Genomic DNA, 24508 nt, shown 5'->3' on the forward strand with positions numbered 1-24508 from the left:
AGTTAGGTTCCGGCAGCTCCAGGACACACTTGTGGTTGGAGATATTCATTTTCGTAAATAATACGACTGAGACGGTTTTTTTCCCTGAAAAACTAACAACACATTAATTGAACACCAAAAAAAAACTGAGCTCAAAGTGACGGGGAAACCTTTACGTAATTACGTCATCACGTCGACCAGCTTCTTAAAGTGACTGCCAAGTCAATGTAGTTAAAAGAACCCATAATATGCAGCATTTGGTTCAATATAAGAAAGCACAGGCAGTAGTGAGAAGAACTATACGTCAAGCTAAAAGGGCAAGTTGGAGGAGTTTTTGCGACAAGGTAGGAAGAACAACACCTGTGGGAGAGATATGGGGAATGATTAAGAGGATGGGAGGAGATAGAAGGGAATGGGAATATCCAGTAATGATATCTGAGGAGGAAACTGCAGTCTCCAGTAGGGATAAGGCTGAGGTCATGGCCAAGTCATTTGCACTGATACACAGTTCAGAAAATTTGTCTGAAGAAGAAGGGAAAGGATAATGAGCCAACACCCAGGTGTGTTGAGCAGGAGGGAAGGAACAGATGATGTAATTGATGATCCATTTACATTAGCAGAAATGGTGAGAGCAATAAAGAGATCGAGACCAACCTCCCCAGGGAAAGATCTGATATGCTCTGTGATGCTAAAAAAATCTAGGAGAAGGAGCGCTCTTGAAGTTGCTGCATTTTTATAACAGAGTGTGGGAGGAGGGAAGATTACCAAGTGCATGGAAAGAAGCAGTAGTAATTCCAATAAGGAAGTCTGGCAAGGATCTGTCAAAACCCACTAGCTACAGCCCAATTGCATTAACATCAAGTATATGTAAGATAATGGAAAGGATGATAACAGAAAGGTTATCATATGAGCTTGAGAAAAGGGGAATGCTGGCAAGTTATCAGAGTGGTTTTAGAAAGGGAAGGAATTCCATGGACTCAGTGATTATGTTAGAGACTGAAATAAGGAAGGCCCAGGCAAATAGAGAGTCAGTAATGGCAGTGTTCTTTGACATTGAAAAAGCCTATGATATGATGTGGAAGGAAGGATTATTAATTCAACTGCACAAGATGGGGGTTGGTGGGAGAGTTTTTAATTGGATTAAAGATTTTTTGTTTGGTAGAAAAATTCAAGTTCGGATTGGATCAGAATTATCAATTCAGTACATAGTGGAAAATGGCACACCTCAAGGTAGTATGATTAGCCCATTAGTTTTCATGATTATGATCAATGATGTCTTCACAAAGGTACCAGTAGATATAGGTAGGTCACTGTTTGCGGATGACGGGGCCTTGTGGAAAAGAGGCAGGAACATGGACCATATAATCAGGAAACTACAAGAAGCAATTGATGAAGTGGTGGAGTGGGGTTATGATTGGGGATGTAGATTTTCAGTAGACAAAACTCAAACTGTATTTTTTACCAGGAAAAGGGTTGAGGTAGGGAAGAAGTTAAGGATGTATGGGGTTGAATTAGAAAGGGTTGCATCATTTAAATTTCTGGGAGTTATATTTGATTCACGATTAACATGGGCAGACCATATCAGGAAAGTTGAGGAAAAATGTAAAAAAGTAATAAATGTGATGAGATGTTTGACTGGTAGGGAATGGGGAGCAAGTTGTTCAGCTTTGAAGAGAGTGTATGTGGCTTTAGTAAGATCTGTATTGGATTATGGAAATATATGGATCAGCAGCTAGGTCTCTTATAAGGAAACTGGATGTGATTCAGGCTCAGGCCTTGAGAGTGTGCAGTGGGGCTTTTAAAACGTCACCAGTGTCAGCCCTACAGGTAGAAATGGGAATAATGCCTTTGGAACTAAGAAGGATGCAACTGATGGCAAACTACTGGGCTAACTTGCAGGGGCACAATGATTCTCACCCTACTAAAGGAGTGTTGCAGGAGTGCTGGGAAAATGGGAGGTTTCAGAGGGATACCTTTAGTCGGGTAGGGAATGATATCGCGAAAGAATGTGGAGTATTTGATCTGAGGATAAGTCCTTCAGTAGTTTATCCGGTTGTAGCTCCGTGGAAACTTGTATGGCCTGACATAGACTGGCATTTGTTAGAGGTAAAAAGGAAAGAAAGATATAAAACAGATTTGGTAAATGCATTTAACTGTCATGTGATGGAAAAGTATAGTGATTATACTCACATTTATACGGATGGTGCGAAGGAACCTGAAATAGGAGTGACAGAGTTTGGGGTGGTAATACCAGCAAAAGAAATTGGAATCAGCAGAAAAACATCTAATAAGTTACAGTGGAGATGCTGGCAGTGTTGGTTGTGTTGCAATGGGTGCAGAAAGCCAGACAAGCCAAAGCATTGATATGTTCAGATTCATCCTCAGTTCTAGCAAGTTTAAGGTCTTTTCACACAAACAGTCGGCAAGATGTACTTTATGAAGTCCTTCAGTTAGTTACAAGAATTGCAAATCAGGGAGGTCAGGTAAAATTTCTATGGGTTCCAACACATGTAGGGGTGAAAGGGAATGAGAGGGTGGATGAGTTGGCAAAGAGGGCGTTAAAGAAAGAAAATGTGGAAATGCACATTAGTATCAGTAAAGCAGAGGTTAAGTGTGTAATCTGGGAAAAAGTCAACCGAATGTGGCAAGAAAGATGGGACAGGGAGGGGAAAGGGAGGCATTTATATCAAATACAAAAGAGTGTTGCAGTTACTAGGGTAGGTAATGGAAACAGAAGAGAGGAAATTGTGTGGACTAGGTTAAGGCTGGGGCATTGTGCATTAAACAAAACATTGAAAATGATAGGGAAACACCAGACAGGATTGTGTGAGGAATGTCAGGAAGAGGAGTCAGTAGAACATGTAGTTTTGTGTTGCAGGAAGTATGGGATACAGAGAGAGATGATGAGAAATAAATTAAGGGAGTTGGGGATGCAGGAATTCACATTAAAAGGGTTGCTGGGCATGGGTGAGAGAGCACAAGTCCGGGTATTTTTAGAGTTTTTAAGGGGTACAGGGGTTTTTTATAGAATATGACGAATAAACAGAATAGGGTACTAGGATGGTCAAAGATGGGAGGGTGAAGTGTAGGTGTGTGTGTGTGTGTGTGTGTGTGTGTGTGTGTGTGAGAGAGATTGGGTGAAGGGATTTAGAATATTTGTCTAGTGCACATTCTGGAGCAGAGGGTGGCGGTAATGCACCATTAAGCTGGATGCCAACCGCCGTAAAACAAGATACAGACAGACAGACAGAATGTCGCCGGTTGTGAATTCTGTACGTTTCCACCGATTACATTACCCTACACAAGCCCCCACAGCATTCACTAAAACCGGCGTTGCAAGCCTGTCTGGATCTCGAAAGAGCCGCCCGGTTTGGGTCCTGTGTTCCTGGGTGAAGGCCTCGGTTCGCCAGAGAAAGCAGGATCTCCCAGTGGCCACGCATTTTAATTCCACATCCTATTCCCATTCTGCCATGTCTATCCACGGCCTCCTCTACTGTAAAGATGAAGCCACACTCAAGTTGGAGGAACAACACCTTATATTCTGTCTGGGTAGCCTCCAACCTGATGGCATGAACATTGACTTCTCAAACTTCCGCTATTGCCCCTCCTCCCCCTCGTACCCCATCCATTATTTATTTATATACACACATTTTCTCTCTCCTTTTTCTCCCTCTGTCCCTCTGACTATACCCCTTGCCCATCCTCTGGGTTCCCCCTGCGCTTTTCCTTCTCCCTGGGCCTCCTGTCCCATGAAAATCAACTGTCCAGCTCTTGGCTCCATTCCCCCCCACCACTCCTGTCTTCTCCTATCATTTTGGATCTCCCGCTCCCCCTCCCACTTTCAAATCACTGACTAGCTCTTCTTTCGGTTAGTCCTGAGGAAGGGTCTCAGCCTGAAACATCGACTGTACCTCTTCCTATAGATGCTGCCTGGCCTGCTGCGTTCACCAGCAACTTTGATGTGTGTTGCTTGAATTTCCAGCATTTTTGGTGGGCCAGTTGAAGGTGATCTGTGGAAAGATGTACAGTTTTACCCCTCTTATCTATGATAAAAGTCTTCTCTCCGTGTTCCAAAACACAGAACAGGCTACCTTGAGAGAGCCTCGGGGGACATTGGTGTGTGTCATGGCAGATGACAACAAATGAGGCGGAATGTAGGTCCACAGGAACCCAAGGGTGCTGTACGCCTTGATGGGAGGTAGAAATGGGTAAAAAAGAATTGAACTTACTGAGGAGGGTGGAACGCTGTCGAGAGGAAGACAAGGTAGTCGTGGCGTCAGGAATGAAATCTCCTGGCACTCATATACCAACTCAGCTGCAGGACCTCCTTTGGAGCCGTTCTGAGCCCCAGCAGAATCTACGGGAGATGATCATGCCAGCACTCGTCCGTCAGGGAAGCCCTCAGAGCAGCCTGTAAGGAGCAGTGAAGCCACTCTCATAGGCCATTGAGCTGCAGTGATACACCACGGTGTGATACATGCCAAGGTTGTGGGCCATCACAGCCCAGAGGTCTGATATGAATTGGAGACTGCGGTCAGAGGAAGTATCAGATGGGGTGCCAAACCGAGCAACCCAGGTGCTGATGAATGCCATGCCCCAGCCACGTCTGTACCTATCGTCGATGATAGGGGGATGACCTCTGGCCACCTGCTGGAGCGGTCCACCATGGTAAGGAGGTGCGTGAAGCTGTGGGAGGGGGGAAGAGGACCAATGAGGCCAACATTGACATGGTCAAACCATGGCTCGGGGACCTCAAAAGATGCCAATGACACCTGAACGTGATGGTTAATTTTTGCCCACTGGCACTCCACACAGGCTGCAGTCCAATCATGTACGTCATTTCAAAGGCCGTGCCACGCAAACTTTAGTGCAATCGGTTTCTGTGGGGCCTTCCAGTCTGGATGCAAGAGGTCATGTAGGGAGTCGAAAACAGCCCATCTTCAGTTTGCGGGCATTATGGGGTGAGGGCGACTGGTTACACAGGAGAGAAACCCCAGCTTCCCCATACTTAATGTCAGCCAACTGCAGGCCCGTGAATGACGTAGCTTGGTCCGCTGCCATTCCAGCATAGACAACCCCTAACTGTATGGCCTTGATGGCTGGCTGTGAGAGGCAGTCAGCGACGGGATTACTTTTCCCTTTGATATGTTGTATATCAGTTGTGAACGCTGATATTTAGGCCAGGTGGCGTTACTGCTGTGCAGACTGAGGGTCTGATATTTTGGCCATCGTGTGGTCAACAAACACTATGAAATGGTGACCCTCTAGAAGAAAACAAAAATGGTGGGCAGCCACATAGAGACCAAGAAGCTCATGGTCAAACGTGCTGCATGTCCTTTCAGGGGGACGGAACTAGTGGCTGAAGAAAGTGAGTGGTTGCCATGCACCCCTGCGACCAACTGTTTATGCGCCCACAACATCGTCTGAAGCGTCAGTAGTAATGGCTATGGGTGTGTTGGGAAGTGAGTGCACCAGTAGGGTCGCGATGGAAAGGGCTTGTTTAGTGTCATTAAGTGCCCTGGTCATGTCCACTACTCAGTCAAGCATGTGATTAGGGATATTGCCTTGAAGCACACTATACAGAGGAAACATAAGTTCTGCAGCTCAAAATTAACCGCACTTAAAAAGACTCCTGTAGTTTTTTTAGGGGGGGTGATAGGCAGATGGGAAGAGATGAAAGGCCAGAGTGGGGAATGGAAGAACAAGGAAGGAGAAATCAATGCTCATGCTATCAAGTAGGAGGCTATATGTGAGGTGCTGCTCCTCCACCCTGACAGTCAGAGTGGGAACAGGAATGGGGGTAGGGATTCAGATGGTTGGCTGACAGGAAATTCCATTCTTGGCAAAGGAGCATAGGTGCAGGTGCTCGATAAAGTGGTTGGCCCCCCCCCCCCCGATTTACAGTACGTTGGGTTTCACCAAGTTAGAGGTGCATTGAGAGCACCAGATACAATAGGTGACTCTTAAACAGATTTGTAGGTGAAGTATTGCCACACCTGGAAGGACTGTTTGGACTCCTGAATGGAGGTAAGGGAGGAAGTACATGAGTGGTTGAAGCATTTTGGTCACTTGCAGTGGTATGTGCCACAAGGGAGATTAGTGGGGATGGAGAAATGGACAAGGGAATCATGGAGGGAGTGATAACTGCGGAAAATGGAGGGGGGGGAATGTAAAGATATGTTTGCTGTTAGGATTCTATTGAAGATGGCAAAAGTTTTGGAGAATGATGTTTTGAATGTGCAGATTCATGGGTGGTAGGAGAGGACAAGAGGAACTCTATCCCTGATAAGGTGAAAGGAAAATAGGGTGAGCATGGATGTCCAGGAAATGCAGGAGATACTGGTGAGGGCATCATCAATGGTGGGCAAAGGGAAACTCCGTTCTTTGAAGGATGAGGACATCTCTGATGCCCTGGAAAGGAAAGCATCAACCTGGAACTGATGCGGCTTAGATGAAGGAACTGAGAAAAAGAAATAGCATTTTTACAGGAGACAGAGTGGGAAGAAGTATAGTCTAGATAGTCGTAGGAATCAGTAGGTTTATAAAAGACATCCATAGACAGTTTGTCTCCAGAGATAGAGACAGAGAGATCAAGAAAGGGGAAGGAAATGTCAGAAATGGACCAAGTGAATTTAAGGGCAAGCTGGAAGTTGGAGGCAAAGTTGATGAAATTAACGAGCTCAGCGTGGGTGCGTAAGGCAATGGAGATGCATGCCTTCCCCTTGCCAGGGATGTTGGTGATTCACTCCTCCCCGGAGGTGTAACACCTTTCCCAGTACCTCTTCCCTCACCACATTCCAGGGATCTAAACAGCTCTTCCAGAGATCCATGTGCACGTCATCCAACTTCATTTTCTGTATAGGCCTCTAATACATCAGTACGACCAGATGCAGATTGAATGACTGACCTGTGCTCTGTCTGCTGTTCCCATCCTGATCTTTGACTGTTCACCCCATTTATGCCTCTCATAACATTATAAACTTCCGTCAAGTCTCTCCATCAGCCTCCAATACTCCAGTGAAAACATTTATCCAACATTTTTTTAAAGCTAACACTGTCCAATCCAGGCAATGTCCTTGTGATCATCTACTGCACCTTGTTCCTAGCTCCTACATCTTTCCAGTCACGCAGCGACCAGAACTGCAGGTAATACACCAGATGTCTGGAGCAGTAGAGGCTGAGGGGAAACCTGTTAGAAGTTTATAAAATTATGAGTGGCATAGGAATGCTGGATAGAGTCTTTTTCCCAGGGTAGAAATGCCAAGCTTTGAGGTGAGAGGGGGAGCTTTAAAGGAAAACTGTGGGGCATGATTTTTACATGGGAATGGTAGGTGCCTGGAATGTATGGGCGAAGCGGCAATTTCAGACCAAACTTAAATCAACGAAGGATGCTCAGCAGTTGTGGTGGGGCTTGAATATTGTTACCACTTTTAAAGATAAATCGAGCACCAAAGGGCTTCACTTCCAGACAAGCTCAATACCTTCCATGCTTCCTTTGACTGTTAAAAGATGGAGGAACCATCACGAACACCCGCAGCCCCCAATAGTCTTGTGACTTCTATCTCTGAGGAAGAACGTGGTGACCTGTCTCAATGACTATCGTCCAGTAGCATTTGCATCCACAGTGATAAAGTATTTTGAGAGGTTGGCGATGAAACATCAACTCCTGCCTGAGAAGCAACTTGGATCTGCCTCAATTTGCCTGCTGGAACAACAGGTCCACAACAGATGCCATCTCAACTCTGGAACATCTGGTCAGCAAAGATGCATGCATCAGAATGCCCTTTATTGACTAAGCTCAGCATTCAATACCACCATCCTCTCAAAACTAATCAATTAGCTCCAAGATCTTGGCCTCAATACCTCCTTGTGCAATTGGAATATGGATTTCCTCACTTGCAGACCCCAGTCAGTTTGGACTGGCAACAACATCTCCTTCACGGTCTCCATCAGCACTGGTGCACCACGAGGCTGTGTACTGTGCCCCTGCTCTACTCACTTTATACTTATGACTGCGTGGCTAAGCACAGCTCCAATGCCATATTCAAGTTTGCTGATGATACCACTGACGTGGGCTGAATCAAAGGTGGTGATGAATCAGAATTTAGGAGGGAGATTGAAAATCTGGCTGAGTGGTGCCATAACAACAACCTTTCATTCAATGTCAATAGGACTAAGGAGCTATCTATTGACTTCAGGAGAAGGAAACCAGAGGTCCATGAGCCACTCCTCATCAGAGGATCAGAGTTAGAGAGGGTCAGCAACTTTAAATTCCTCAGTGATATTATTTCAGAGGACCTGTCCTGGACCCAGTATATCAGTGTAATCATGAAGAAAACAAGGGAGTGCCTCTACTTCCTTAGGAGTCTGCGGAGATTTGGCATGATATCTAAAACTTTGACAAATTTCTATAGATGTGTGGTGGGGTGTATATTGACTGGCTGCATCACAGCCTGGTCTGCCCTTGAACCACGTGTAAGGCCCTCCCCACGACTGGTCTCACCTACATGCAGTGCTGTCGCAGGAAAGCTGCATCTACCATTAGGAACCCTCACCAATCAGAGCATGTTCTCTTCTCTCTGCTGCCGTCAGGAACGTGGTACTGAAGTCTCAGGGCTCACCCCACCGGAACAGTTACTACCCCTCAATCATCAGGCTCCTGAACTAAAGGGGATAACTTCACTTGCCCCATCATTAAAATGTTCCCACAACTAAAGGACTCACTTCCAAGGACTCTTCACCTCATGTTCTCAATATTTATTGCTTATTTATTTTCTGCTGCACCCCCAATCTTGGTGTCATCCGCAAAATTGCTGATCCGGTTCACCACGTTATCTCCAGATCATTGATATAGAGGACAAATAACAAAGGACCCAGCACCAACCCCTGCGGCACTCTACTAGTCACAGGCCTCCAGTCAGAGAGGCAACCCTCTACTACCACTCTGTGGCTTCACCCACAAAGTCAATGTCTAATCCAATTTACTACCTCATCCTGAATGCCAAGCGACTGGACCTCCTTCACCAGTCTCCCAAGTAGGACCTTGTCAAATGTCTTCCTAAAGTCTATGTAGACAACATTTACTGCCTTGCCTTCATCCACCCTCTTGGTAACTTCCTCAAATAAGTCTATAAGACTGGTTAGACATGACCTACAATGCATGAAGGTCACATGGCCATAAGACATAGGAGCAGAATTAGGCCATTCAGCCCATCGAGTCTGCTCCACCATTCCATCATTGCTGATCCCAGATCCCATTCAACCTCATACCCCTGCCTTCTCACCATATCCTTTGATGCCTGACTGATCAGGAAACAATCAACTTCCGCCTTAAATATACACACCAATTTGGCATCCACTGCAGTCTGTGGCAGAGCATTCCACAGATTCACTACTCTCTGGCTAAAAAATGTCCCCCTTACCTCTGTTCTAAAAGGTCACACTTCAATTTTGAGGCTATGCCCTCTAGTCCTGGATACCCCCACCATAGGAAACATCCTCTCCACATCCATCCTATCTAGGCCTTTCAACATTCGGTAGGTTTCAATGAGATACCCCCAGCATTCTTCTAAATTCCAGTGAGTACTGGCCTCAAAGCTGACAAACACTCCTCCCATGTTAACCCCTTCATTCCTGGAATCACCCTCATGAACCTCCTCTGGTCTCTCTCCAATAACAACACATCTTCCAGGTTGTGTTGGGCTGGAGGTTGGGTGGCCGCAGGGCGGCAGATGAAGGCTGTGTCAGCGGTTGCTGCTCACGAAAGGACTGAGTTCAAGCTGTCGCTCTCCTTGAGGCTGACGGAGGATGTTTTTGGAATTCCGAGATGTGATTATTGATGTGGACTGTAGCTTATATTGGCCTCCTTCAGTTTCTTGTGTTTTCTTTCTTGTTGCCAATTGACAGGTGTGCGACATGTTACTATTTGAGTGAGGAAGGGGTTGGGGATTAGGGGTCTGAAGTTGGTGTTTTTCCGTGTGGGCAAACTTAAATTTTTGTGTACGAGAGAGGAGATTGGGGGTTTGATGTTATTGTTACTGATTTTTTTTTGCCTGGGAGGGGGTTGGGGGTTAGGGGTTTGATGTTTTTGTTGCCATTTCCCGGGTGGGAGATCTGTCAGTTTTTGTGCGAGGGGTTTGGGGTTTGCGTGTTCTGTTTTCTTTTTCATTTTCATGTGGGAGTGGGGGGTTGATACCTTTTCTTTCAACGGTTTCCATGGATTTTCTGTATTTCATGGCTATCTGGAGAAGATGAATCTCCGAGTTGTATTCTGCGTATGTACTTTGATAATAAAATGAACCTTTGAAGCCATGCTGACTATCTTTATTCAATTCATGTCTATCCAAATACTTATATATCTGATCCCTTGGAACATCTTCCAATAACTTTCCCACAATTGATGTCAGACTCACCGGCTTATAATTTCCTGGTTTCTGTTCAGAGCCTCTTTTAAAGATTGCAACAATATTGGCTCTCCTCTAATCCTCTGCTACCTCCCCCGTCATTAACGATGATTCTTTCCAACTGTGATAAGACTGCTGAACAGATCCTGACCCGGATCTGGGCCGTACTCTCCGAATATCCGGACCTGCCTCTCGGTTTTTTTTTGCACTACCTTACTTTCCCTTTTCTATTTATGATTTATAATTTAAATTTTTATTATATTTACTATTGATTTGTACTCCAGAGAGTGCAAAGCGCAGAATCAAATAATGCTGTGATGATTGTATGCTCTGGTATCAATTGTTTGGCGACAATAGAGTAATAATTTAAATATCTCTTCTAGGACCTCACCAGTCTCTGCATTTACCTCATGTAGGATCTGAGGGAACACATTGTCAGGCCCTGGGGATTTATCCACCCTACTTTGCCTCAGGGTAGCAAACACCTCCTCCTCTGTAATCTGTACCAGGTCCAGGAAGCTGATGCTGCTTTGCCTCACTTCTGTAGACTCTGTGTCTGTCTCCTGAGTAAATTCTGATACAAAAAAAAATCATTAAGGATCCTCCTCCATCTCTTTTGGCTCCACACATGGATTACCATTCTGGTCTTCCAGAGGATGAATTTTGTCCCTTGCAATCCCTTTGCTTATGAAATGTTCAAAAAACTAGGTAATGATAGAGATCTAGAAGATTATAAGGCTAGCAGGAAGGAGCTGAAGAAAGAAATTAGGAGAGTCAGAAAGGGCCATGAGAAGGCCTTGGTGGGCAGGAGTAAGGAAAACCCCCAAGGCATTCTACAGGTATGTGAAGAGCAAGAGGATAAGACGTGAGAGAAAAGGACCAATCAAGTGTGACAGTGGAGAAGTGTGTATGGAACTGGAGGAGATAGCAGAGGTACTTAATGAATACTTTGCTTCAGTATTCACTACGGAAAAGGATCTTGGCGATTGTAGGGATGACTTACAGTGGACTGAGAGTCTTGAGCATGGTGATATTAAGAAAGAGGATGTGCTGGATCTTTTCGAAAGCATCAAGTTGGATGAGTCACCAGGACCGGAAGAGATGTACCCTAGGCTACTGTAGGAGGCGAGGGAGGAGATTGCTGAGCCTCTGATTATGATCTTTGCATCATCAATGGGGACGGGAGAGGTTCTGGAGGATTGGAGGGTTGCGGATGTTGTTCCATTATCCAAGAAAAGGAGTAGAGATAACCCAGGAAATTATAGACCAGTGAGTCTTACTTCAGAGGTTGGTAAGTTGATGGTGAAGATCCTGAGAGGCAGGATTTATGAACATTTGGAGAGGCATAATATGATTAGGAATAGTCATCATGGCTTTGTGAAAGGCAGGTCGTGCCTTACAAGCCTGATTGAATTTTTTGGGGATGTGACTGAACACATTGATAAAGGTAGAGCAGTAGATGTAGTGTATATGGATTTCAGCAAGGCATTTGACAAGGTACCCCATGCAAGGCTTATTGAGAAAGTAAGGAGGCATGGGATCCAAGGGGACATTGCTTTGTGGATCCAGAACTGGCTTGCCCACAGAAGGCAAAGGGTGGTTGTAGACTGGTCATATTCTGCATGGAGGTTGGTCACCAGTGGTGTGCCTCAGGGATCTGTTCTGGGACCCCTACTCTTTGTGATTTTTATAAATGATCTCGATGAGGAAGTGGAGGGATGGGTTAGTAAAATTGCTGATGACACAAAAGTTGGAGGTGTTGTGGATAGTGTGGAGGGCAGCACATTGATAGGATGTAAAACTGGGCTGAGAAGTGGCAGATGGAGTTCAACCCAGATAAGTGTGAGGAGGTTCATTTTGGTAGGACAAATATGATGGCAGAATATAGTATTAATGGCAAGACTCTTGGTAGTGTGGAGGATCAGAGGGATCTTGGGGTCCGAGTCCATAGGACACTCAAAGCTGCTGCGCAGGTTGACTCTGTGGTTAAGAAGGCATACGGAGCATTGGCCTTCATCAATCATGGGTTTGAGTTTAAGAGCTGAGAGGTAATGTTGCAGCTATATAGGACCCTGGTCAGACTCCACTTGGACTACTGTGCTCAGTTTGGGTCACTTCGCTACAGGAAGGATGTGGAAACTATAGAAAGGGTGCAGAGGAGATTTACAAGGATGTTGTCTGGATTGGGAGCATGCCTTATGATAATAGGTTGAATGAACATGGCCTTTTCTCCTTGGAGCGATGGAGGATGAGAGGTGATCTGATAGAGGTGTATAACATGATGAGAGGCATTGATCATGTGGCTAGTCAGAGGCTTCTTCCCAAGGCTGAAATGGCTAACACAAGAGGGCACAGTTTTAAGGTGCTTGGAAGTAGGTACAGAGGAGGTGTCAGGGGTAAGTTTTTTGTGCAGAAAGTGGTGAGTGCGTGGAATGCGCTGCCGGCAACGGTGGTGGAGGCGGATACGATAGGGTCTTTTAAGAGACTCCTGGACAGGTACATGGAGCTTAGAAAAATAGAGGGCTATGTGTAAGCCTAGGTAGTTCTAAGGTAAGAACATGTTCGGCACAGCTTTGTGGGCCAAAGGGTCTGTATTGTGCTGTAGGTTTTCTATGTTTCTATGCTTTTAACATCTCTGTAGAATCCCTTGGGATTCTCCTTCACCTTCTCTGCTAGGGCAAACTCTTGCCTTCCTTTAGCCTCCTGATTCCTTTCCCAAGTGTTCTCTTGCATTTCTTATACTCCATAGGCACCTCATTTGTTCCTATCCTATACCTGCCACAAACCTTTTTTTCCCTCAACTAGGGCCTCAATATCTCTTGAAAACCAATGTTCCCTAAACCTGTTACAGGCACTTACAAGCTTTGTACTCTCAGAATTTCACTTCTGAAGGCCTCCCACTTACCAAGTACACCTTTGCCAGAAAACAGCCTGTCCCAATCTACACTTGTCAGATCCTTTCTGATACCATCAACATTGGCCTTTCTCCAATTTAGAATCTCAACCTGCGGACCAGACTTTTCTCTTTGCATATTTACAGTACTTTTAAACTAATGGCATTGTGATCACTGGATGCAAAGTGTTACCCTACACAAACTTCTGTCACTGCCCTGTCTCATTCCCCAATAGCAGATCCAGCATCGCCCGCTCCGTTGTTGGGACTTCTATGTAATGAAGGAAATTTTCCTGAACACATTTGACAAACTCTGTCCCATCCAGTCCTTTTACAGTATGGGATTCCCAGTCAATGTGTGGAAAGTTAAAATCACCTACTATCACAACCTCGTATTTTTTACAACAGTAAGGGAGTACAACTGCTTGGGAATGCCAGGCTGCAGCCTATGTAGAGGTGAGGGTCACACTGGAGTTCGGTGCAGCCACTGCCGATGCTGTGCGGAGAGGGCCTACAATCCAAGGTGTTTGCGCCGCTTGAGAGACCGGGGACCGGGCGCTGGGTCTTAAACACTTCGGGAGGCGGTGGTTATACTCTCCAGGTGTTAGTGCAACCCTTTGCGTACAATGTGCGAAAGCTGCCTATGGATGGGCTGCTGAATGCACCGATTGAAAGACCCTGGATGCAAAGGAAGCCGTGCATTTTTTCTACTTTTTGTATATATTCTTAGAAATATAAATTATGTTGACATTTAAAAAGATGCTGCCGGCTCGCTATTCGCTCCCAGCAGATCACATGGGGGCGCCAACGCCATTTTTTTGACGGGCACACTGGAATAGGATGTTTCCGGACCTGGAGCCATCTTTGTGACGGGCAGACAGGAGGCCCAGGTGCTGGAAGTTTCGTGGACCCGGCCGGACCCCTCGGGAGAGCGGCTCGCCTCCCGTTACACGGTCAGTCCGAAATTCGGGGATTCTTGCATCCTCTTCCCGAAACGTTGACTAATCGTTTCCACGGATGCTGCCCGACCTGCTGAGTTCCTCCAGCGTGTTGTTTGACCCCAGCATCTGCAGAGTATTTTGTGTGTCCCCTCCTTTGTCCTCCTACCTCCCCTCTCCACCCTTCCCCATCACCTCCCCAGTCAAATTCATTGCGAGAGAATGTCTTGTCACAGCTGTGTGGCGGCGTGGTGAGAGCCACCCTGGGGACTGTGCAGTTCTGGGAGGCTGCCTTTGCTGTGTCAGGGAACGCAGCAAGCAGGCACCATTCTTGCACTTTGGGGAGCAAGAACTTATGGTGGAAGGGTGAACTTTTGGCATTTTGGTTTACAGCAAGACAACGGAGATGCTTTCATTGATCACATTCAAAATAGATATTTAATTTTATTTACTTAGAATGCGGGACTGGGCTTTCTGGCTCACGGAGGTGCACTGCCCAGCAACCCTCCTATTTAACACTAACCTAATCACTGGACCAATTGGCCTCCTAACCGGTAGGTCTTTGGATTGTGGGAGGAAACCGGAGCACCCGGAGGAAACTGGGGTGTTCATGGGGAGGACATAAAACTCCTTCCAGAGGACGCTGGAATTGAACTCTGAACTCCACCCTTAGCTGTAGTAGTGTCACACTGTGCTGCTGTGGCTCGGACTGTTGGCAGAACCACGGAGTGTGGCGATAGGACAGGAAACCTATTGAAGGAACTCAAGTCAAGTCAAGTCTTGTTTTATCATCATTTCGACCATAACTGCTGGTACAGTACACGGTAAAAACGAGACAAAGTTTTTCAGGACCATGGTGCTATATGAAACAATACCAAAACTACACCGAACTACGTAAAAACAACATAAAAACTACACTAGACTACAGACCTACCCAGGACTGCATAAAGTGCACAAAACAGTACAGGCATTACAATAAATAATAAACAAGACAGTAGGCACAGTAGAGGGCAGTAGGTTGGTGTCAGTCCAGGCTCTGGGTATTGAGGAGTCTGATGGCTTGGGGCAAGAAACTGTTACATAGTCTGGTCGTGAGAGCCCGAATGCTTCGGTGCCTTTTGCCAGATGGCAGGAGGGAGAAGAGTAAGAGGGGTGTGTGGGGTCCTTCACAATGCTGTTTGCTTTGCGGATGCAGTGTGTAAACTCAGCAAGTCAGACGGCGTCTATATAGGGGAATTAACAGTCAACTTTGTGGGCTGAGACCCTTTGTGTGTGGCTCGAGAGTTCCAACTTTCACGAAACTTCTTGCAGACATTTTATAGCAAACTGAGGTGCTGAAGTTTGGCCTGTGCTCCCAGGGCTTCCGTTTCCTCGGTTCTCTCTCTGGGAGAGTGCCGGTACTTGCTGTTTGGTCTTTAAGAACGTGGAGGGATTCAACCGCTATGTCTCTCTTTCAGTGTGAAGATGGCTGAGCGGAGCAGGTGCCCTGAGTGTGGATCTGATGCAGTGGAAGAAGACACACATTACAGCCAGAACCACATGGTGTGTACCGAATGTGGTTTCCTGTTGACCGAGGGGCTGCTCACTACAACACGCACCGAAGAAACTTTCCTCCAAGGTAAGAGGCTCGGCTCGGAGCTGGTTACTCCAGGAGTTGTTCTGCTTTCTGATCGAGGGATACAGTGTGCGTTTCGGGGCACCAAGTGTAAAGCTACGGTGGGGACCCTTAGCACCGTTAATGTCAGACCGATCTTGGGGTCTAACCCTTCGGCAGGATTGGAGAAAAGAAGCTGAGGAGTAGATTTAAAGAGGGGAGGGGAGAGAGAAACACAAGGGTGATAGGTGAAACCTGGACGGGGAGGGGTGAAGTACAGAGCTGGGAAGTTGATTGGTGAAAGAGACAGAAGGCTATGGAAGAAAGAAAAGGGGAAGGAGCACCAGAGGGAGGTGATGAACTGGCAAGAAGATGAGGTGAGAGAGGGAAAAGGGGATGGAAAATGGTATTACCGGAAGTTTGAGAAATCGATGCTCATGTCATCAGGTTGGAGGCTACCCAAACAGAATATAGGTATTGTTCCTCCAACCTGAGTGTGGCCTCATCACGACAGCGGAGGAGGCCATGGATGGACATATGGGAAGTGGAATTAAAATGGGTGGCCACAGGGAGATCCTGCTTTTTCTGGTAGATGGAGCGTAGATGCTGGGTGAAGCGGTCTCCGAATCTACGTCAGGTGTCACCGATATACAGGAGGCCGCACTGGACACAGTATATGACCCCAACAGACTCACAAGTGAAGTGTCACCTCACCTGGAAGGCCTTTGCCTGGCCTGCTGAGTTCCTCTAGTATTTTGTGTGTGTTACTTGGATTTCCGGCATCTACAGATTGTTCTCTTGTTTGTGATATCAAGATCTGTTGGCCTTGGAGAGAATGCAGAAGAGGTTCATCAGGACGCTGTTTGGATTAGAGTGCACGTGCTACAAGGAGCATATTTTGGATGGTTTCTCTGGAGTGGCAGAGCTGAGGGGATGACAGAAGGTCATAAAATAAATACAGGCTGAGATCGAGTCAACAGCTGATATCTCTTTCTCAGGGTTGAATTGCCTGTTACTAGAGGGCACGGTGAGAGTGGAAATGTGCAAAGGACTTGTGAGGGAAAAGTTTTCTTCACACGAAGTGGTGGGGCCTAGAGTGCACTGCCAGGGTTGTGGTAGACGCAGATACGATAGAAGCGTTTAAAGGCTCGTGAATATGCAGTGCAGAAGGCATGTGGACCTTGTGCAAGCTGAAGGGTTTATCACAGGAACCAGCCTCTCCTCTCTGGACTCCCACATCCAAAAGGATACTGGTTAGTAGGTTAATTGGCCATTATAAGTTATCTTGTGATAGGCTAGTATTAAAAAGGCAGGTTGCTGCGCGATGCAGTTTGTTGGGCCAAAAGGCCCTGTTCCACACCGTATCTCACTGTATCATAATCAAAGATCCAGCCCACCCCACATATTCTCTCTTCTCCCTTCTTCCATCAGGCAGAAGATACAACAGCCTGAAAGCACGTACCACCAGGCTCACAGACAGCTTCTATCCTGCTGTCGTCAAACTCCTGAATGGACCTCTTGTACAATGAGATGGACCTTAGACCTCTCAATCATCATTGTTATGCTCTTGCACTTTATTGTTTATCTGCACGGCATTTTTTTGGTAGTGTTTATAATTTGTTCTGCATTGTTATTGTTTTACTTTGTTCTAAGTCAATGCACTGTGTAGTGATTTGATCTGTAAGAAGAGTTTACAGGGCAAGCTTTTTGCTGTATCGTGGTTTATGGAACAACAATGTCATTAGCTTGATTACTTCAGCACGATATCATGGGCTGTGCATTCCTGTCCTGTGCTCTTCTCGGTTCTAGATGCACTGGGTGTCTGATCAGCCCTCAGCAGGCAGGGTGAAAAGCCTGCTGAGTTCCTCCAGCATTTTGTGTGTGTTGCTTGGATTTCCAGCACATGCAGATTTTCTCTTTTGTATTCCTTGACCCAGTAATGTCTGGATTAGAGGGAAGGGAATTAAACATGCTTTCTGTTGTTACTAGCTGGGAATCCCTTAATTAGAGAGAGGACCTAAACGCCCTGGGCTCCTGTACCTGATCACAGTGAAGAGATCTGTGGGGTATCGAGGGTAAAGACTACCAGCCAGTACCCTGTGCCTTGTCAAGGTTTATCAATCAATTGTTCTGCACGGGAGACGCTCCCTATTCGATCCCTGTTGTTGAGTTTACTTCTCCCGATCCACAGCAGTGAAGTTCACCGAGAGCACAGCTGAAGCGAAGAAGCCCTGTCGGAATAAAGTACAAGGTAAGATGTGGAATATCCGGCCGGAGGGGTAGTGGCATCCACACCGGGTTCGAGTCTGGCCGGCTCCTTGCACGCCTTCCATCCGTGCTGGGTTATGGGTGGAGTGTCGAGCTAGCAACTGGGCTTCGTAAAAACAGACAAATGCCAAAGAAGCGGCCAGGTTGCTGCCCGATGTGCCACAAGGCACGGAGAGGAACAGCAAATGAGGAATGGTCTGAGAAAGTGAAGAAATGCAGTGAGTTCTCAGCATGTCAAGCAGGGAATGCCATCAGTATTTGGCTCTGTCACTGTTACTGCCCTGGGTATTGTGTATATTTCTGTCCCAATGAGATTTTCAAAGGAGTTACAGTTAGCTGTGTGCCTGTTCAGTTATTAGAAAACCCTACTTGTATAATTCTTAAGAAAACACTGTAGTTACCGCCTGGGTCAGGGAATTGAGCGGAGGTGCTCCAGCAGTAAGCTCTTCAGTCCTATCTCACATTCCAGCAGGCATATGTCTTATCCAAGTACTTTTTAAAATGTGATCAAGACCAGAGGACCATAAGACATAGGAGCAGAATTAGGCCATTTGCCCCGTAGCGTTTCCTCCGCCATTTCATCATGGCTGATCCATTTTTCCTCTCAGCCCCAATCTCTTGCCTTCTCCCTGTATCCTTTCATGCCCTGACTATTCAAGAATTTATCAACCTCCGTCTTAAATATACCCAATGACTTGGCCTCCACAGCCTCCTGTGGCAATGAATTCCACAGTTTCACCACTCTCTTGCTAAAGAAATTCCTCCTCATCTCTGTCATAAAGGACACCCCTCTATTTTGAGGCTTTGTCCTCTGATCTTCGACTCCCACCATTGGAAACATCCTCTCCACATCTACTCTATCGAGGCCTTTCAACATTCCATAGGTTTCAATGAGGTCACCCCTCATTCTTCTGAATTCCAGTGAGTAGAGGCCCAGCCATCAAATGCTCCCCATAGGACAAGCTTTTCAATCATGGAATTATTTTTATGAACATCCTTTGAATCTCTCCAGTATCAGCATATTCTTTCGTAGATAAGCAGCCCAAAACTGCTCACAATACTTGAAGTGAAGCCTCATCAGTGCTTTACAAAGCCTCAATGTTACATCCTTGTTTTTATATTCTAGTCCTCTGGAATTGAATGCTAACATCACATTTGCCTTCCACACCACCGGCTCAACCTGCAATTTAACCCTTAAGGAATCTTGCACGAGGACTCCCAAGTCCCTCTGCACCTCAGATTTTTGAATTTTATCTCTATTTGCCACTTCTTTGCCCATTCTCCTAATCTGCCTGAAGTCCATCCGTAGCTTCTCTACTTCCCCTCCGCCTATTGTCCGCAAACTTGGCCACAAAGCGTCAATTCCGTCGTACAAGTCATTGGCATACAATGTGAAAAGAAGCAGTCCCAACAGAGACCCCTGTGGAACACCACTGACCACCATCAGCCGACCAGAAAAGGATTACTTTATTCTCTCTCTTTGCCTCCTGCTAATCAGCCAACGCTTTATCCATGGTAGTATCAGTATGGGGAAAGGTAATTGTACCTGCCTCTACAAAGTTTAAGAGATATTTGAACAGATACATGGATGGGTGAAGTTTAGAGGGAAACAGACCAAATGCAAGCAAATGGAACTAGCTCAGGATGACCTTTAGGTGACATGGACGAGTTGGGCAAAATGGCTGTATCATTCTATAACTGCTCTAGCCCTGCACACCACATCTCCCACTGTACAAATGCATACGCAGAAACACATTATGTTCTATTGGCCTGAGAAGTGACTATCTCAGTTTTTGGGTTATTGTATTGAGTCTGGGCATTATTCTTAGTGCTGGAAGAATTTTTGGGTTATTGTATTGAGTCTGGGCATAGTAGCTAGCACTGGAAGCATCTATCTCCGCTGTGATTGACTCCGTTTGTGTCTGTCTTTAGGTATGAGGCGGGTCCGTGACCTGTGCCAAATTCTCCGTCTGCGTCCAGTTGTGGAGGACACAGCCATGGAGCTTTATGTCCGAGCCTATGATCACGATGACTTCCTGCATGTCGCTCTGGAGAAGAAAGAGGCTTTGGTGGGCTGCTGTATTCACATCGCCTGTCGACAGCATAACTGGCCTCTGACCATGGGCACCCTGTGTTCCCTCCTCCATGTGGAAGCCACCCTCTTCTCGACTGTCTACCTGCAGCTGGTGAAAGAACTACAGCTGGATGTTCCCACCCTCAGCCTGAAGGATTTGGTGACAACTCACTGCAATGGGTTAGTAAATCCTCTCACTCTGTCATCCCAGCTGAACTCCCACTCACAATGTGAATTAACCTACATGTGGATGGGTACAGCTTCGCTGGTTTTGTGCTCTGCATTCAGAGCAGGCTCATTGGTACACAGAATAGTGAAGACAGAGCCACCATATACTGCACTGTGTGTAAAATACAATCATACAGTCATTCAGAAATGAATCCTTTTCTGCCCATAGCTAACTTTGGTTGCTCTGGACCTGCAAATGAGGTGCTATAACATGAGAATTTCAAATGGTTGGTCAAGTCATGGTCTGGAATGTGTGGCTGAAATGTGTGTACCTGAATGCAAGAAGCATCAGGAACAAAGGTGATGAACTGAGAGCTTGGATACATACATGGAATTATGATGGAGTGGCCATTACAGAAACTTGGCTGGCAGCAGGGCAGAAATGGATTCTCAATATTCCTGGATTTCAGTGCTTTAAAAGAGATAGAGAGGGCGGAAAAAGGGGAGGAGGGGTGGCATTACTGGTCAGGGATACTATTACAGCTACAGAAAGGGTGGGTAATGTAGCAGGATCCTCTTTTGAGTCAATATGGGTGGAAGTCAGGAACAGAAAGGGAGCAGTTACTCTACTGGGAGTATTCTATAGGTCCTCTGGTAGCAGCAGAGATACAGAGGAGCAGATTGGGAGGCAGATTTTGGAAAGGTGCAAAAATAACAGTGTTGTTATCATGGGTGACTTTAACTTCCCTAATATTGATTGGCACCTGATTAGTTCCAAGGGTTTAGATGGGGCAGAATTTGTTAAGTGTGTCCAGGATGGATTCCTGTCACAGTATGTGGACAGGCCGACCAGGGGGAATGCCATACTAGATCTAGTACTAGGTAATGAGCCAGGTCAGGTCACAGATCTCTCAGTGGGTGAGCATCTGGGGGACAGTGACCACCGCTCCCTGGCCTTTATAATTATCATGGAAAAGGATAGAATCAGAGAGGACAGGAAAATTTTTAATTGGGGAAAGGCAAATTATGAGGTTATAAGGCTAGAACTTGCGGGTGTGAATTGGGATAATGTTTTTGCAGGGAAATGTACTATGGACATGTGGTGGATGTTTAGAGATCTCTTGCGGGATGTAAGGGATAAATTTGTCCCGGTGAGGAAGATAAAGAATGGTAGGGTGAAGGAACCGAGGGTGACAAGTGAGGTGGAAAATCTAGTCAGGAGGAAGAAGGCAGCATACATGAGGTTTAGGAAGCAAGGATCGGATGGGTCTATTGAGGAATATAGGGAAGCAAGAAAGCTTAAGAAGGGGCTGAGAAGAGCAAGAAGGGGGCATGAGAAGGCCTTGGCGAGTAGGGTAAAGGAAAACCCCAAGGCATTCTTCAATTATGTGAAGAAAAAAAGGATGACAGGAGTGAAGGTAGGACCGATTAGAGATAAAGGTGGGAAGATGTGCCTGGAGGCTGTGGAAGTGAGCGAGGTCCTCAATGAATACTTCTCTTCGGTATTCACCAATGAGAGGGAACTTGATGATGGTGAGGACAATATGAGTGAGGTTGATGTTCTGGAGCATGCTGATATTAAGGGAGAGGAGGTGTTGGAGTTGTTAAAATACATTAGGACAGATAAGTCCCCGGGGCCTGACGGAATATTCCCCAGGCTGCTCCAGGAGGCGAGAGAAGAGATTGCTGAGCCTCTGGCTGGGATCTTTATGTCCTCGTTGTCCACGGGAATGGTACCGGAGGATTGGAGGGAGGCGAATGTTGTTCCCTTGTTCAAAAAAGGTAGTAGGGATAGTCCGGGTAATTATAGACCAGTGAGCCTTACGTCTGTGGTGGGAAAGCTGTTGGAAAAGATTCTTAGAGATAGGATCCATAGGCATTTAGAGAATCATGGTCTGATCAGGGACAGTCAGCATGGCTTTGTGAAGGGCAGATCGTGTCTAACACGCCTGATAGAGTTCTTTGAGGAGGTGACCAGGCATATAGATGAGGATAGTGCAGTGGATGTGATCTATATGGATTTTAGTAAGGCATTTGACAAGGTTCCACACGGTAGATTATTCAGAAAGTTAGAAGGCATGGGATCCAGGGAAGTTTGGCCAGGTGGATTCAGAGTTGGCTTGCCTGCAGAGGGCAGAGGGTGGTGGTGGAGGGAGTACATTCAGACTGGAGGATTGTGACTAGTGGTGCCCCACAAGGATCTGTTCTGGGACCTCTACTCTTCATGATTTTTATTAACGACCTGGATGTTGGGGTAGAAGGATGGGTTGGCAAGTTTGCAGATGACACAAAGGTTGGTGGTGTTGTAGATAGTGTAGAGGATTGTCAAAGATTGCAGAGAGACATCGATAGGATGCAGAAGTGGGCTGAGAAGTGGCAGATGGAGTTCAACCCGGAGAAGTGTGAGGTGGTACACTTTGGAAGGACAAACTCCAAGGCAGAGTACAAAGTAAATGGCAGGATACTTGGTAGTGTGGAGGAGCAGACGGATCTCGGGGTACATGTCCACAGATCCCTGAAAGTTGCCTCACAGGTGGATAGGGTAGGTAAGAAAGCTTATGGGGTGTTAGCTTTCATAAGTCAAGGGATAGAGTTTAAGAGTCGCGATGTAATGATGCAGCTCTATAAAACTCTGGTTAGGCCACACTTGGAGTATTGTGTCCAGTTCTGGTCACCTCACTATAGGAAGGATGTGGAAGCATTGGAAAGGGTACAGAGGAGATTTACCAGGATGCTGCCTGGTTTAGAAAGTGTGCATTATGATCAGAGATTAAGGGAACTAGGGCTTTACTCTTTGGAGAGAAGGAGGATGAGAGGAGACATGATAGAGGTGTACGAGATAATAAAAGGAATAGATAGAGTGGATAGCCAGCGCCTCTTCCCCAGGGCACCACTGCTCAATACAAGAGGACATGGCTTTAAGGTAAGGGGTGGGAAGTTCAAGGGAGATATTAGAGGAAAGTTTTTTACTTAGAGAGTGGTTGGTGCGTGGAATGCACTGCCTGAGTCAGTGGTGGAGGCAGATACACTAGTGAAGTTTAAGAGACTACTAGACAGGTATATGGAGGAATCTAAGTTGGGGGCTTATATGGGAGGCAGGGTTTGAGGGTCAGCACAACATTGTGGGCTGAAGGGCCTGTACTGTGCTGTACTATTCTATGTTCTATGTCTATGGACCCCTCAACTCTCATCCAGTTGTCATGATCTAGTTGGCACTCAACCTGTCTTTACAGGGGTCATGAAAATCTGGATGAAAGTCCAGGCCAACTGAATGGTGGTGGTGTGGGAAGGGGAGGAAATTCTTTCCCACCATATTTTACCCAGTGCCAAGCTATTGGATTTATTTCAAGATAGCACAGGTCAATAATTTCTTAGAAGACTACATTAGAGCATTGTAAATAGGGAAGGAACAGAGACCACCTGGAACAAGAAAAGCTATGTAGGAGCAAAGGATGTGTGTTTGGGTTGCTAAGAATCATAGGGAGCATGGGGTCCATTCTCACCATCAAGCACCTGTTGTTCACACTAGTCCTACCCTTATCTAGAAAATTTAAACTCCACAGAGAGAGCACCTGAGATTGGATTGAGGATCAAAGCTGGGAGCCCATGGGCTCTTAACTAGTTTAGTAGCCTCATGTGTGGCACCTTGTCAAAGGCCTTCTGAAAACCCAAGTACACAACATCAACTGATTCTCCTTTGATTATCCTGCTTGCTATTTCTTCAAAGAGCTCCAACAGACTTGTCGTCAAGATTTTCCATTGAGGAAACCATGCTGACTATGGCCTATTTTATCATGTGCCTCCAAGTACCCCAAAACTACATCCTTAACAATCAACTCCAACATCTTCCAAACCACTGAGTTCAGACTAACTGGCCTATAATTTCCTTTTTTCTCCCTCTCTGCCTTCTTGAAGAGTGGAGTGACATTTGGAATTTTCCAGTCTTCCGGAACCATTCCAGGATCTAGTGATTCTTGAAAGTTCATTACCAATGCCTCCAAGATCTCTTCAGCTACCTCTTTCAGACCCTGAGTGTATATCATCTGGTCCAGGTAACTTACCTACTTTCAGACCTTTCAGTTTCTCAAGAACCTTCTCCCTAGTTATGCAACTTCACAATTGTCTGACCCCTGACACTCTGACACTTCCACCATCCGGCCAGTGCCTTCCACAGTGAAAACTGATGCAAAA

General features: G+C 46.1%; 1 protein-coding gene across 4 annotated transcripts in view; it reads left to right on the top strand.

Annotated features, from left to right (window-relative positions):
• The first annotated feature begins 195 nt into the window (after window positions 1-195).
• Window positions 196-24508, top strand: part of brf2 (BRF2 RNA polymerase III transcription initiation factor subunit) — a 47640-nt gene continuing 23327 nt past the window's right edge. For 2 of the 4 annotated variants that reach the window (XR_010019029.1, XM_063056767.1), the window contains exons 1-4: window positions 14097-14228; window positions 15671-15831; window positions 17999-18058; window positions 20008-20329. Coding sequence is in view for 3 of the 4 variants with exons in the window: in XM_063056767.1 (XP_062912837.1) it covers window positions 15678-15831; window positions 17999-18058; window positions 20008-20329 (536 nt within the window). In the remaining variant the exon portion in view is untranslated. Of the gene's footprint in view, window positions 324-14096; window positions 14229-15670; window positions 15832-17238; window positions 17411-17998; window positions 18059-20007; window positions 20330-24508 lie in introns of those variants that run through there. The other 2 variants (XM_063056768.1, XM_063056769.1) reach the window with 2 other exon arrangements.

The sequence above is a fragment of the Mobula hypostoma genome, chromosome 8 (assembly GCF_963921235.1).
Source record: "Mobula hypostoma chromosome 8, sMobHyp1.1, whole genome shotgun sequence".
Taxonomy (NCBI): domain Eukaryota; kingdom Metazoa; phylum Chordata; class Chondrichthyes; order Myliobatiformes; family Myliobatidae; genus Mobula; species Mobula hypostoma.